This window comes from Periplaneta americana, chromosome 6 (assembly GCF_040183065.1).
Source record: "Periplaneta americana isolate PAMFEO1 chromosome 6, P.americana_PAMFEO1_priV1, whole genome shotgun sequence".
NCBI lineage: Eukaryota > Metazoa > Arthropoda > Insecta > Blattodea > Blattidae > Periplaneta > Periplaneta americana.
Window position 1 is genome coordinate 54,135,405 of NC_091122.1, and position 15,928 is coordinate 54,151,332.

At 34.6% G+C, this 15,928-nt stretch overlaps 1 protein-coding gene across 6 annotated transcripts in view; it reads left to right on the top strand.

Moving 5' to 3' along the window:
* trio (trio Rho guanine nucleotide exchange factor) overlaps positions 1-15,928 on the top strand; it is a 2,234,512-nt gene that overhangs the window by 1,338,612 nt on the left and 879,972 nt on the right. For all 6 annotated transcript variants that reach the window (XM_069828117.1, XM_069828118.1, XM_069828113.1 and 3 more), the window contains 2 exons: positions 3,366-3,505; positions 10,823-10,922. In XM_069828117.1, the coding sequence (XP_069684218.1) occupies positions 3,366-3,505; positions 10,823-10,922 (240 nt within the window). The remainder of the gene's footprint in view (positions 1-3,365; positions 3,506-10,822; positions 10,923-15,928) is intronic.

The window sequence follows — 15,928 nt, forward strand, 5'->3', positions numbered from 1 at the left end:
GAGTCTATAATAGTATTTAAATTCATTAATATGTCACATCAACGGACGTGTATACGTCACCAAACATCGTAAGATGGAGATTACATTTTCTTTAATGTTGTGAGCAACAATGTTTAATTCTGTACAATATTTACAGTCTATTCAGTTCAGTACTGTACCTTAACAATTCAGGAGAAATGTGAAATTGTGTCGAGGAAGATCTAAACCAGTGCTAGATATAAAAAAGGTTTTGACAAGCCGACAAAAAGAATATATGAGGAGGTTTAATTGTGATGTGTATAAGAAGTTTGTGTGGTTGACAGGCTGTGATATTAAAAATGCCATGCCACGCCATGTCATTTGTTTGATAGCGATTCTATCTGGACTCGGAAACGAAAAGGTTAATAAAAATGCAAATTCGGCGAAACATATTATAAATAACACCTTGAACGTGGCTGGGTTGAGAAGAGTGAATATTTAGGAGAGTTTAAGTTCAAGCTCTTGCAGCTTCTTCTGTCTGAGAACTTGCAGGCCTCATTTTCAGAAGTTGTGAAACTACTACGCATATCTATCACCATACCAATGACAATTTCCGAACCAGAACGTTGCTTTTCGTATTTGAAAAGAGTAAAATCCTATCTTAGAAATACATGAGAGAGGAGAGACTGATCGCATTAGCCATGTTGTCCATAGAAAAGATCATGTTAAACGACATCTCGGACTTTAATAAGAAGGTGATTCAAACGTTTGCAACCTACAAGACAAGGCGCAAGGAACTAATCTTTAAATAAGATAAGTTTCATGGTTTATACTGTATGCAGCCCCTCTGAATTCAATACCCACGAGCCGCCACTGCATTATACACATTATTATGTGTTTGTACAGTTATTCATGTAATACTGTTTTTAATTAATCTCCTTCAATTTCAATTCATGCAATTCATCATATTTTATGGTCTTGCCATTTATCTATGTCTTTATGCTCAAAGCATTATATGCTAATAGACCTGAAGATGCCATTAATTGGCAAAAGCGCTAGTCATGTTTAATTGTGTATTGACCTAATGTAATTTTTGTATTATTTCTTAGGTTAATAAGACACTTATTGAAGGATTATTATATTTATTTCATTTTCTCCGATTTTTGTTCAAGATATGGGAAATTCAGCTGAAGAAATGTTGGCTATTTATATTTTAATACAAGATACAAATTAATACGATCTCCATCGACCATCTATTAGTCTCAACAGTTACAAAAAGAGTTCACTATTCAGTATTGCAGTCTTAATTGCACTGTCTAATTATGTTAAATCTCTGAAGGGTCACGAGAAAAAGTTTAGAACAGAATTAAGAAATTTTCTCCATACTCATACCTTTTACTCAGCTGATGAATTGTTCATGCTTGTAAATTGAATTAATCGGCTTACTATGTATTGGTAGGGTCTATTATTTATTTTTGTATCATTTTAGACTTGGTCCACATCTGAAAGTCACAATGCTGATGTAATATTTGTGGTGTTATTGTTTAGTCAACTGTCTGAAGACAGGTTTGAACCTCATAAGTAACACCAATGAGCCATCACTCATAAGGCAACTAGGCCAGGAGATAATGGGGTAAGGTGGCCAATTCCTTTCCCCCCTCCAATACATACATCGCCGATTAGCTACATATTCCACTAATCAGACTTCAGATGCATACAAACAATTGTTCTTCCTCTGACACATATCGTGAAGTGAGATGTACTGCCTGATAATAGATATACATATCAATCAAGACCTCAATCAGACGTATAATATTTGTGGAATACAATCAGGGCTGGGCAAAATACTGACATCCAAGTATTTCAAATACAAATACAAAATACTTCAAAGAATAGTATTTGAAATACAAATACAAAATACTTCAAAAAAATTAACCAAAACACATTTGTATTTCAAATACTCGATACAATATATAAAGAAATAACAATATTACTGAAAATATAAAATATTATATTAACATTAAAAGTATTTTTATCTCGAAGTTTTATATAAAGACTGTAACTGAACATTCTTTCTTTTCCCAGTCAGCAATGAAATTATGCTACATCTGAATAATTACTGCTCCCTTTCAAAAAAACAGTTTCTCAAAAAGTTCATCAGATAAGGATCCCCTTGGTGGTGAATGAATAAATTCTGCAAAATGGAACAGTCTTTCTACAGGCGCAGAGGAACACAAACTTGTATTATACTTTATAAAAGCTTGTTTCATTGTTGGGTAATTCTCTAGAGAGCACAGGATTGTCCCTTTGCCATTGAAGAATTGTATGAGCTCATACTCCGCAGTGGATAAGTTTTTTTCGTTTTGCTTTTCAAAGTCTGTCGTACTTGAGTTGAAAATAAAAAAATTGTTTTCATCATCTTCCTCATCTAAACTGAACAAAGGTGTAGTAGAGAACTGCTCAGCTGATTTCACACATATATTCTGTATCCTCTTCTTATCATTTGGTGAGGCAGTGTCAGGTAGCCATCTCATCTTAAATAATGAGTGGAAGCAAGCTGTCAAAATAGCTCAATTTGCTTCTGAGATCAGGTCAAACATAGCTTTAAATCTTGATGAAAGCGAACTTATTAGGATTGGAGTTACTTGGAATAGATGGCGTAGATTACTAGATAACAGAATATGTAATCTGTTTTTGAGGGAAATTAATGTGGACAAAAGTTGGCCGTAATAGCACATCTTCTCATTTTGCAATAAATCAAGGCCTACGACAATGGGTTTCAGAACTGCAAAATATTCTTCAGGGTACTGAAACTCAACATCTTTGAAGGTTGGCAATTCCAGTTTTTTGCATATACTGTTTATATCATACTTGAATGGCAATATTTGAGAGATTGAGTCATAAAGAGAATTCCATCGAGTTGGGCAAGAAAATTTTAATGAATATTTCAAGATATCTGACATAATTTCTGAGGATTTGTGTCTCCTAGACGCATTCCATAATGCTGAACATTTAGCAAGTGTTGGGTTATGGATCCTTGATGCTGTTGGACATTTCTTTATGGCATTAAGGAAATCAGTTGTGGCAAGAAAACTAAGTGTAAGGCTAGCACATCTGAAATGTGTAGGCAAATAAGACAAAAGTTCATTCTTCAAATCCAAATCTAAAGCTTGAAGCACAAGAAGAAGAAAGTATTTTGAGTATTTGAAATACATAATACATCAATTTTATGTATTTAAATACAAGATACAAAATACTTTCGAAAATCCTTACAAATTACAAAATACAAATGTATTTCAAATACTGCCCAGCTCTGAATACAATAAATAAAATCAAATATAGTTAATGAGTATCAACAGTTACAAACACTCTTTCATGGTATTATAAATGAAAATGCTTTCTTTTAGGCATCATCTCTTGACGGGAAGCAAACTTGGGTTAAGAAACTGCGTGAAGTGATACAAGAGACTTATTTCAGCACTGCACTGCCACTCAGCATGCCAAAGAGTCCAGCCAAGTTAAAACCTGGTAGTCAGCGATCCAGTAGGTGAGTATGAAATTGCCAAATCGGTATTAAAATTATTGATTTTTGTTTTTATTTTGCTTTATATTTTTCAGTGTATTTCAAAGTCCTTCCCCATAGTCTTCTTCAATATCTGCTTCTGGATCATCCTGCTACTCGTGGTTCTTTATTTTACTTCGCGCATTTGTTTCTCATAATTGCATTTCTCTGTATAAATATTCTTAATTGAATAAAGGACGAGTTTCATAGTGAAACTGAGAAATATTGATTTATTTTAGAATAACCAAATTATTATATTTATCATTGTAGGATTACTTATTTTTATATATGGTTTAACGTAAAAAGTGGGCAAACTTCAGGTATGGATTCTCCATTTGAATGTTAGAAAAAATGGTTACATCAACATGGGTCCAAAAATTCTTGGTTTCTGAGTAAAGCTTACAAGTATAATCATATTGCACTCCATTACATTTGTTTACTGTAATAATTATGATGCAATCTATTTACATTTCCTTAGATGAACTGTTCAAAATTTCCACCTTCTGCCTGAATATAGGCTGCAGCTTGTCGTCTCATCATGATGTAAACATGCTTGGCCTCCACGCTCACCAGTTTTTAACCCATTGTACTTCTTTCTGTGGAACCACTTAAAGTCCTTGTGTATATATATATATATATATATATATATATATATATATATATATATATAAAATATATAATAAAAGTGAAGCCAAAGAAAATTACAGAACTTGAAAACAATGGAAAAATATGTGGTCAGGAAAAATGCGTACAGTATACTGTGAATTGCGAAAGAATAAAAAGATCAAGTTTTTTATATTTTATTTTCTAGTAATAGGTTATACGTCTTTCCTGGTTCTTTTTGTGTTTATACCAAGTGGATAGAAAGAGACACATTTATTTTATTGAATTTGCAGTTGAAGTACTGTACTGTAATCAATAATGTTATTGGTATTGTAATTTTCCAATAGACTGAATAATGTATTGTGACACTTATCGACAGCAAGTTATTGAAAGGACGGATGTTTTTAGATACTGGCATATAAAGAATGTTTTTCACCATAATTTACTTGTTGTATGCACCATAAAGAGATTGAGTTTATGTAGGTCACCATTACTCCAACATTCTGTCCTTTATTAACCTACTTCTTATATACAAAACAATGTCTTGGCAAATTGATGGTTGGTGCTTTCATAGAAATCCAGAAATCAAAATATTCATTATTGATATTCATTCTTAATATAGTTGTGGATACAATAACAATTCTGAATAAATTAGTGAACTGTTTACAGACATTATTGTGATGGTTAAAGCCCTGGTTTGTGTCAATAACAGATTGTTTTGTGTGTGTTTAGCCAGGCCTATGTATGCGTATGTGTGTTGGGGAAGGGGGGGGGGACGCTCATCCTTCATGTTCATCATCAAAGTTCCGTGCAGAGTTGAGATAGTTTGCATAAAACTTGTTTGAGTTTGTTGGCTCATTATGTGCTGTAATATCCCCATCAATATCAGGTTATCGGAGCTGGCAGCAGTTAGACATGAACGTGGGGATGGGAGAATCATTAAATCTCAGTGTCACACCGGCACCTTGAAAGTAATTCACTTGCTGCTTGCTGCAGGAAGTCGGCGAGAAAGAGTCGCAACTCTCTGGACATCAGTAAACCAGACGTTAACTGGTTCTATATGCAAATTGTTAAACAGATAGGCCAACGCTAATCTATTACATCGAGTACAACTTGTGGTCTCCTTTCTCTTCCTATGATCTGTTCCAACATTCAGACAACATCTAATTACATCTTTGATATTCCATAGTCACAATTTCCTATTCATAACGATTATTATTATTGTTATTATTATTATTATTATTATTATTATTATTATTATTATTATTGATGATGATGATGATGATGATGATGATGATGATGATGATTTCTCCACTGCTAGCTTAACTTTCTATTGTCACTAGTGTATACTATTTGTGTGGAGAGAATTGAAAATAATCGATTGCTTGCAAACCTGTTCAGTGTGAACACTTAAGTTCCACGTAGAGTAGAGCCCACTCCACAGTGTGTTTCTCGATCTTTCCTAAATTTATAACCCCTCACCAGTGTGATCCCAAGACTCGCTTAGTTCATTTGGCCATTTTTATGATTTATACATATACATGGTGGAAGGCAGTGGCGGCTCATACATATTTAATGCCTAGTGCCAAAATCAGACAAGAAATAAGCAATAATAATAATAATAATAATAATAATAATAATAATAATAATAATAATCACTCACCAAAATTTATACAACTGGAGCACTTGAGCATTTTTGATGACCTGTTAATATGCGCGATACTGTAGATAAAACCCATTCGCCGATTCTTCTGACTTGAAAATAAATCCATCATTTTTTTGTTGAAGTTGTCTATTTTGCAAACAAAACTCCTCAGATTTATCGTGCTCTCTTAGTGCTAAATCTAGTGCCCCACAAAATCGTATGCAATTTATTATTAAATTTAACACATATCTGTTTTTATCAACTTGCTCATTGTGTTTTGCAATCGCGAGTCTGTAGTGTGAATTTAACTGATTTTCAGTGTTCGCTTTACCCAGCATAGACAAACTGAAGACGTTATTCATATTAACCTTTGACTTATGATGTGTTTTTATTTTACCCCATAAATGTACTAAATCTGTCACACCCACTTTTGACCAGCTAAGTTCACCTCCGAACAGAACACACGGGAAAAAGAAGAACGCATTTTTCACATCACATCCACACAACCAGTTGTTTTTTAAATAAATATCTGGGTTGAATTTGCGAGATCTGTTAACTTCAGCACTTTGCTGCTTTTGATGAATATTTAAGTGCGGTATAGGTCTGCCTAATTCTTTAACACGAAGTTTGTTTGATATGTTAAGGTTAAAAACAGAGATTTCAATAAAGCGCCAACCAAATTCATTTTTTCACAGTACACAACACGATAACACGACCACTATTAGATGACAACCTCACGACTTAACACGTTTACACTACAATTGGTATTGTTGGTAGTAATAATAAAGTGAAAACTTTCTCAAGCCAAGTTTTCAAGAAACCGGGAGAGATTTTATTATCTTATTGTTGCAGTCTTCGCTCTAAGAAACTTGTTCTGACAAAGCGGAAGGACAGACAGAGAGAGAGGTAGTAAGGGATTGGCGTAGAAAATGAGGATGTATACAGTTTTACAAGCAATGCAAAAGCCAGCGGCAAATTGTGCCTGGCACATTTTAGATCATGTTTTAGATGCTGAAAAGGACGAGCGAACATGAATATTGCGCGCGCATCCCATTATATTTCTTATGGGATGTAGTGCCTGGCACAGATCCATCCTCCAAACACTGGTTACAACGTGTTTCGCTGCAAAGATCATATTGACGGTAGAGTTTGTATAAGCGTAACTTGTTTCTCTCAGGTTTTGAGCAGAAAATATGAATTCTCCTTTTCCTTCTGTATTCTGGTAGTGCCATGGCACAACGGCACTACCTCTAAAGCCGCCCCTGGTGGAAGGGATCCTGTTACATTAATTCACAGGGTAAATAGATGAAGTCAATGCGAACAACTTTTGTCAAATAAGTATTTTGATACGTCCAATAGTTTTGAGAATGCGAAATGTAACGTGTTGCAACTCTGCAAAGAGTACTTGAGGTCATTGCTCTACAGTGGAGGTGAGTGTAACTCCAATCATCCAATCAGCAAGACTTTCAAGAGGAGAATGTAAACAAAAAGTCTCATCAGATCAATGTAACATTATGAAATTTCTTTGCAGAACGAAAAGTTACATTTTGCACATTTAAAGGACAAAACTGAAATTCTTTAAATAATTTATGATCACAATACACTGCTCTCTTAAATTGACTGAGCATATTGGGAATTAAATCAGTGATTTTCTGAGAACGCACTATGAAATATTTCATATAAAACAATTTTTATCTCGAAAAGGAAGCAAAACTGTATTAAACTTTTTTGTTTGAACTCAAAGAATAACCCCCAGAAATTAGTGATATTACTTACCGTTCGCCCTATATAAATAGAGCTTTTGTGAGTCAGTTACAGTAGGGCTAGCACAAGTGATATTAAACGATGCTCACAGTCTAAATTGAATCCCCTGTGATTATTTTATATTTGGAGTTAGAAAATGGGATACAATGTTCAGTTCTTGGAAAAATTTTCAACACTGTTAGAAAAACTGCATTTATAACGCCATTATAATATATGTTATATTATAACATACCACATTAGTCAGTTTGGAGATGATGTAGAAGTGGATCGTGAAGTCTTCTGAATGATCTTCGAAATGATCAATTTTGACTAGGAGTAAGTTTATTTAATTTTACTGTATACGATGAATATATTATACATTATTATAGATCATTCTTTTAGATAAAGGATTTGACTTTATTTAAATTTATTTTTTAATGAATCATTTTTTCGCCAAACTGGAGAATTAGCACGGTATATTTGAACCATGCCATTATGGTTACGACCAAATTTAACTAAATACACAATGTTGCCAACATAAGAATATGACTTTGGTCTGTGGTGTCGTTAGAAGGAGAAATTCGTTTCTTTTTTTCTTTACCTCCTTCGTTCTGAACATTACTCAGAGTTAGCACCACTGTTACTCTCATCTATTTCAACGATTTTTCCCAGGACCACCAATTTGTTTGTTCGACATTTCTACATAGAAGATTAAGACAGATCTTACAAGCACTCCCCAGTTACTAACAGTATGGTCATCAAAATTGTGTGTCCATTTTATCTCTAACTAAAATCTCTCTCGCATTTTCTTTGTTTCATCACTACTGAATGGGCTTATCTCTTCAGTATCGATGTTTCTAGTCGGTCATGGCCTTTATGACAGTTTTTGTTTCGTAACAATAATACAATTAAAGTAGGGAATAATTTCATGGCCCCACAAATAAAACTTCATCGTGGTCATAGTTACGTACTTAACGCTTTGGCGAGCATTAACCGGAAATTTACTTTCTGTTATTTAAATGATATTCCGTGAAACACACCTTTTTTTCCCCCTTTATTCCTTTGTTATGTAAATACATATGCATTTTCTTTTGGTGAATTCAAAACATCTTCGTTGTACTGCATAAACCTTGCACTTGACTAATGGAGTGATTTATTTAAGAATATAGTAGCGAATTTTACTACCACCATTTCGATTGTCTTTTGTTTGACAGGGCTTGGTATGGCCCGGTGACTAGTGGCCAGCAAGTAACTTCGACTATGGACATTGCTCTACCATGCGTATTATCCAGTTGTTTCCATTTTTTTTATTTACTTTATAGCTAAGTTTGCTGACATTTTTAGGTTCAGTTGAAATATTTTAAATTAAATAAAAATTACTACAGAATAAATAATTTCGTTGTTTTAACTAATAAAGCTACTTATTTTCTACAAATGATTTACTTCACTTTATTTGCATTCATCGAAACAATTCGCTTATTCTTAACCCATTGTCACGTGTTATGGTACCACTTCGACTGAGACCAGTTCCCAGTGCATCACATATGTACGCAATAGGCTTATCAGTCTTGCACAGTGTAGGTATCTGCCCATTTCTGGGATAGACGATACACAAATGAGATTCCCGTGGTAAGATGTAGAAGTAATAATATAAGATAAAATGAGAAATACGAAATAGAGAACTTATAAAATGCCAGAAAAGGTTACCTAGCAACTAGTATTTCATGACGTCATCTCTGCCTTCATAACACAATTACTTATCAACCATGCAATATATGATGTCATATCCAGTACTCTTGTCTCTACTACGTCATAACATCACATTTTGTAAATTTATAATATTTTTTTTACATGTTTTAATGCTAGAATAGCATAAAACGTTACATGTAACACGTGTATAATCTTAATTATAAACACTCGTGAAAACTAATGCGCTCACATACGGTCACATGCTAGACATTCAGTCGTGCCATAATTATCAAGATTATACACTAGTTACATAAGTTGCTATTATTTATTTATATATTGGAAACTGAAAACATTGGGCAGGAAATAAAAGAATACCATAATAAATTATATCAGCATTAAAAACAGTGGAAGAAATAAAGAAACTGTAAAATAAATTATATCAGCGTAGAAATAGAACGTAGTTCAAACATATGCCACGAACAATCATATTGTTAACTATGGCATATGCACTGAACAAGAACTTGATGGAAAATTCTGATATCTTCAAAATGGAAACAGATGGAAAAGAAGCGAGAAATGTTTTTTACAAGAGAAAATAACTGCTATTCACATTTCTGTTTCTGTATTAATTTCCCTTACTGCATCATCATCATCATCATCATCATCATCATCATCATCATCGCAGCAGCACTTTTACCACAACCACAATTTTTTATTGGGTTATTTTACGACGCTGTATCAACATCTCAATGGAAAATTCTGATATCTTCAAAATGGAAACAGATGGAAAAGAAGCGAAAAATGTTTTTTACAAGAGAAAATAACTGCTATTCACATTTCTGTTTCTGTATTAATTTCCCTTACTGCATCATCATCATCATCATCATCATCATCATAATCATAATCATAATCATTAGCGCACCAGCACTTTTACCACAACCACAATTTTTTATTGGGTTATTTTACGACGCTGTATCAACATCTCAGGTTATTTAGTATCTTAATGAAATGAAGGTGATAATACCGGTGAAATGAATCTGCGATCCAGCACCGAAAGTTACCCAGCATTTGCTCGTATTGGGTTGAGGAAAAATCTCGGAATAAATCTCAACCAGATAACTTGCCCCTACTGGGATTCGAACCTGTGCCACCTGGTTTCGCTGCCAGACGCGCTAACCGTTACTCACAAGTGTGGGCCAACCACAATTCGATGGTATTTGGGTAAAGGGAGATAAGTCGTAAGTTTTGAGGTAAATGGAAATAAAACTTAGGACCTTATTGCAAATAATTTCCTACACAAATAAAACCCATCAAATGCTAGTATTATTTTATTTCTTGTATCCTCTCTTGTAGAATTTAACTTATGTATTCAAAACTTTATTTGCACAAAAATGTGACTTAGACCGCTCTACCCGAACTCCTTCGAATTAAACTGTCAAACGTTGTCTTGTTCCAACTTCATATTATCCATCTATTTCTATGATGTTTTATGTTCTAGTTTATATCTATTGTAAAGATTTAATTTGATTTGTTGATGTTCAATGCATTTATACACGACACCTTACTGTGTCATTACAGGCATATGTCTTAATCTGCTAATAAAATTTTTGGCTTTCTTACAGAGATTTGGATGATTCAGCATCCCTTGATGAGAGTGTTGAAAATTTGGACCGAGGTTCTCTGGCATCTTTCGGCTCAGGCAATACGACAGACTCCGATAAGGTAGGGGAAACGCAAAATGTTATTTACTTTTATACGTGGTACAGTCATTAAGTTCTGAGACTGACGGCATAGTGGCGGTGTGGTGCACTAGAACGAATAGGTGGCGCCGTGATATGGTACCTTGTCAGTTAGTCTCTCGTCCCAGCATCATACAGTTACGTGCATATAGTGTAAGCAGAACTACGGTCATTGTTGTGACGGTGATTTGAATGCGCGCGTCGGAACTCGAGTATGTTGCAGTTTGAGCAACGGGCAAACGTCACGTTCTGTCAGAAATTAGGCGAAACTGCTATAACCGATCATAACTGGAGACGAAACATGGTGTTTCCTTTAAGATCCGCAACTGAAGCGACAATCCGCCACCTGGAAAACGCCATTATTTCCACGACAGGAAAATCTGCAACAAGACAGGTCAAAAGGCAAGGTGATGCTTTAAGTTTTTTTTTATTCAAATGGAATTGTTCACATAGAATTCATCCCACAAGGTGCAACTGTAGACAAGATCCTCTACAAAGAGATTCTTGGCCGTTTACGCAATTCAATTCGTCGTAAGCGTCCTGAGCTTTGGCATAGGAAGAATTGGCTGTTGCTACACGACAACGCCCCTGCACATCGCTCCATCCTTGTCCAAGAGGAACTTGCAAGGCAACAGGTCGCTGTTTTGCCACACCCTCCGTACTCACCTGATCTCGCACCATGCGATTTTTTTTCTCTTTCCCCTCATGGAATCAATCCTACGTGGGCGTAATTTTTATGCGGCCTAAAAGGTCATGACTGCCACAAGAGAAGCCATACGGCATCTTCCTGCCAACATCTTTCAGCAGTGTTTCCAGCAGCTACACCAACGTTGGCAGACGTGCATAGCGGCCAACGGCGACTATATTGAGGGAGGATGTCGATCTGTTTAAGTGTACGCCGTATCACGCGGCATCTTCTGAGACATCCAGATTCTTGTGGGTGCCTACCCTTCAGGCGTAAGTGTCAGAACTTAATGACTGTACCACGTACTATGCTTGAATATGTGTGTGTACCACGTAGTTTTAGAACTGGAATTTCGCCGTACACACGAATATTTTAATTTGTTACTCCGTAATTTATTATACAAAACGTTAACGGATGCTATATTTTGGAAAAATCCTTTTATATACTCTATTTTTGGACACCACATACCCGATTACATTGCGTATATTTTCAGTATTATGCTGCAATTAAACGTTTTAAATTTGAAGCATAGAGTAATTCCATTTTTAGAATGATGAAAAAATTGAGTAATTTCAAGATTCGAAAACACACTTTTAATGGAGTTCACATTGAGCGAGGACAAAACCGATATTTTGAATACTCAACGAATGTATGTGCTCTACTTTATCATTATTAAATATATTGCTCCAGTTATTGAACTCTTTTCTTACAATGTGCTTTATATGACAGTAACATTACTTCACCTGTGAAAATATTTATTAAATCTACATACTTAGACTTCAACAAACAAAATTTAATAACACAATCTCAAGGGAAAAAATGGAACTCTCTGCATCATAATCCACAGTTAATTCCCGATTTACCACGAAAATCGTCTGAAGAATGCATTTAGATTGGCAACAGGCCATGATTGTTTGGCCAAACACCTGCATAGAATTGGAATATATCAGTCCCCTAACTGCCCATTGTGCAACTCAAACCAAGAAATGGATTCGGAAAACCTCAAAATCTGTGCTTCAGTGGCTGACCATGATAATATCTTTGAAAAATATTGGAGTGCAAGAGGTCAAATGACTTTGTCAAACGCCTGGCATTAGAAAAGAACAACAACATTACTTCACATTTTCAAAATAAGTCTTGCTTGCAGATTATAAAGTATAGCCTAAGTATATTAACCAGGGCTTAATTTCAGCCGGGGCTATTGAGAGTTCAACCCCAGAACGTCTCACCAATGAGAAATTTACTGTATTATAACATATTGCGTATTGTATTTGTTCATATTTATGCCTAACATATCGGTAGCTAGAAAAAGTTTTATTTGTAATAGGTTTATACAGAAGCCTTTACATGGAAAGAAAATATACCTAAATGTTTGTTGCCAGCATCTAGTTCATTTATTATTGTCTAGGTTTCAAGTAAGAAACATATCACTAGTGATTTTATTGTTTTGAAAACCGTATTGATTACTGCGTAAAATGTTACGTTTTTCTAAATAATTAATTAACTATAGAGCTATTATTATCATATGTCCCAGAAAAGAGCGGCCGGCCAGTCGGCCATGTCCTGCGTGGTTTCCGTCGAGCGCATAACCATTCCTCCAGTGCTTCTCCAATATATAACAGTACTAACAATAAATGTTCAATAATTTGGACTTACCATGCTCAAAGTCGGTGGTGAAAATGACCTCCGTTTGCCGCCATACACAACTGACATCTTCTGATAAACGAATGAACAACACTCTGAAGTTCCACATCATTGATAGCTTGGATTTCTTCTCGTATATAATCTTTTAGTTCGTCTAAAGAATTAGGATATTTCCTATAAATCCTACCTTTTAGTTTCCCCATAAATAATAGTCACAGGATGTTATATTGGGGCCTTGTGGAGGCCTCAAATTATTACTGATTAGTCTCGTACCGAAAATACGCCTCAATTCCCTCATTGACATGGCAGCTGAATGGACAGTGACGGAATTTATTTTTGAAGAGGTGGAGAAGTTCAAATATCTTGGAGCAACAGTAACAAATATAAATAATACTCGGGAGGAAATTAAACACAGAATAAGTATGGGAAATGCCTGTTATTATTTGGTTGAGAAGCTTTTATCATCCAGTCTGCTGTCAAAAAATCTGAAAATTAGAATTTATAAAACAGTTATATTATCGGTTGTTTTTATGGTTGTGAAACTTGGACTCTGACTTTGAGAGAGGAACATAATAATAATAATAATAATAATAATAATAATAATAATAATAATAATCTTTATTGTCATTGAATGAAAAACTTCACTATTGACATTGTCAAATGTTACAATCTTACTGCAATACATTTCATAGATAAACAAAATAAAAATTTAATTATAAAAACAATGTAGATATTTATCAAATTACATAATATAAAGTTAAAAGTACTATATTTACTAGATAAAAGACAGTATCAAGTACTAATTGTCATATGTTTAATAACTAATTAAGAATACTACAAACAGAGGCTAATAATAAACTTAAAAAATGCAACATAAGGTAGTGCAATTTGCTCTGTTCATTAATACATTGAAATTTAAATGTAAATTGATTTACCACTAGGTTTCATTTAAAATCTTATTATTAAACAAAAATTAAGAAACAACAACCATAACATTTAAAACTTTTAAAACTGCATTGCTTAAAAATGTATGTCAATTTCAAAGAACTCATTTATTGAGTAAAGTGGGTTTTTAATTAACCAACTGTACAATTTTATTTTATAAATTTGAACAGGAAGAAGTTGAATGTTTATAGGGAGCTTATTAAATAATTTGATTCCAATCAATTTATAGTATTTTTTTGTCACACTAAGTCTACAAAGTGGATAATCTAATAATTGCCTATTCCTCGTTGTATGATTGTGTACCTCACTTCTCATATTAAATTCTTGCAAATGTTCTTTCATAAACACTATAGGTTAAGGGTGTTTGAGAATAAGATGCTTAGGAAAATATTTAGGGCTAAGAGAGATGAAGTTACAGGAGAATGGAGAAAGTTACACAACACAGAACTGCACGCATTGTATTCTTCACCTCACATAATTAGGAACATGAAATCCAGACGTTTGAGATGGGCAGGACATGTAACACGTATGGGCGAATCCAGAAATGCATATAGAGTGTTAGTTGGGAGGCCGGAGGGAAAAAGACCTTTAGGGAGATGGGAAGATAATTGTAAAATGGATTTGAGTGAGGTGGGATATGATGATAGAGAGTGGATTAATCTTGCTCAGGATAGAGACCAATGGCGGGCTTATGTGAGGGTGGCAATGAACCTCCGGGTTCCTTAAAAGCCAGTAAGTAAGTAAGTAGCTGATATATATATATATATATATATATATATATATATATATATATATATATATATATATATAAATGAATTTCACTAAATGTTTGCAGACCAATGGTATACCTCCCCTTAAATTCATCAACGGAGGGGAAAAAAGTCGTGTTGGAAAACACACGAGCTGTACTTATCCAATCCGGATTTAGACTTGGTGCATAACGAAATGTTGGTTAAGAAGAGGAATGGTTTATTTACAGAATATTTTTTACTTTGGTAGGCCTACATTTTCCAGACATTATTAACAATCTACGTATTTTGAAGGGTTCACAGGCAGCCCCGATAGTTCCAAGTATTGTTTATTTAATAGATTTATTTCTGCTGGCAGAATTAAGGCCATAAGGCCTTCTCTTCCACTCAATCAATACAAGAACAATAGCAAATATAAAAATGACAGCAATACAGGAACAGCGGATGAAATAGAAATGGAAGAGAATACGTGAATGGGTGAGTGAGTGAATAGGTAGGTGGACAAATGAGTAGGTAAGTAAGTAGGAATGTAAATTATGGAGTATGTGCATCCTGGTTAATTTGCGTTGTAAGTCCTGTCAGACTTCAGTTCTGACACGTGATTATGAAAATATTTGAGATGCTAGGAGCTTCTTTAAATGTCGTGTGCACTGTGACACTGTCAACGATTGCATATTTCCGTGCAAGCAGTTTTCCTCATTACTCAGAGTTGTGACAGGCCTGTCTGCCGCGGAAGAACACTCATTCATCACGGAAGTGTGACAGCTCTCTATAGTGTCAGGTGCAATGCTGTGAATTCACATATTCCACAGTGTAACAGTTTTTTGTATCGCTGGAGAACTTCACATTGGGAAGCCATTAACATAATTATTGTTCAGTAAAGAATTTTGTGCACAATTAAAACTGGTTTCTCCACTCCCGCACCTGAGAATGATTGATCGTGGATGTCTATTTTCTGTTGCTGCT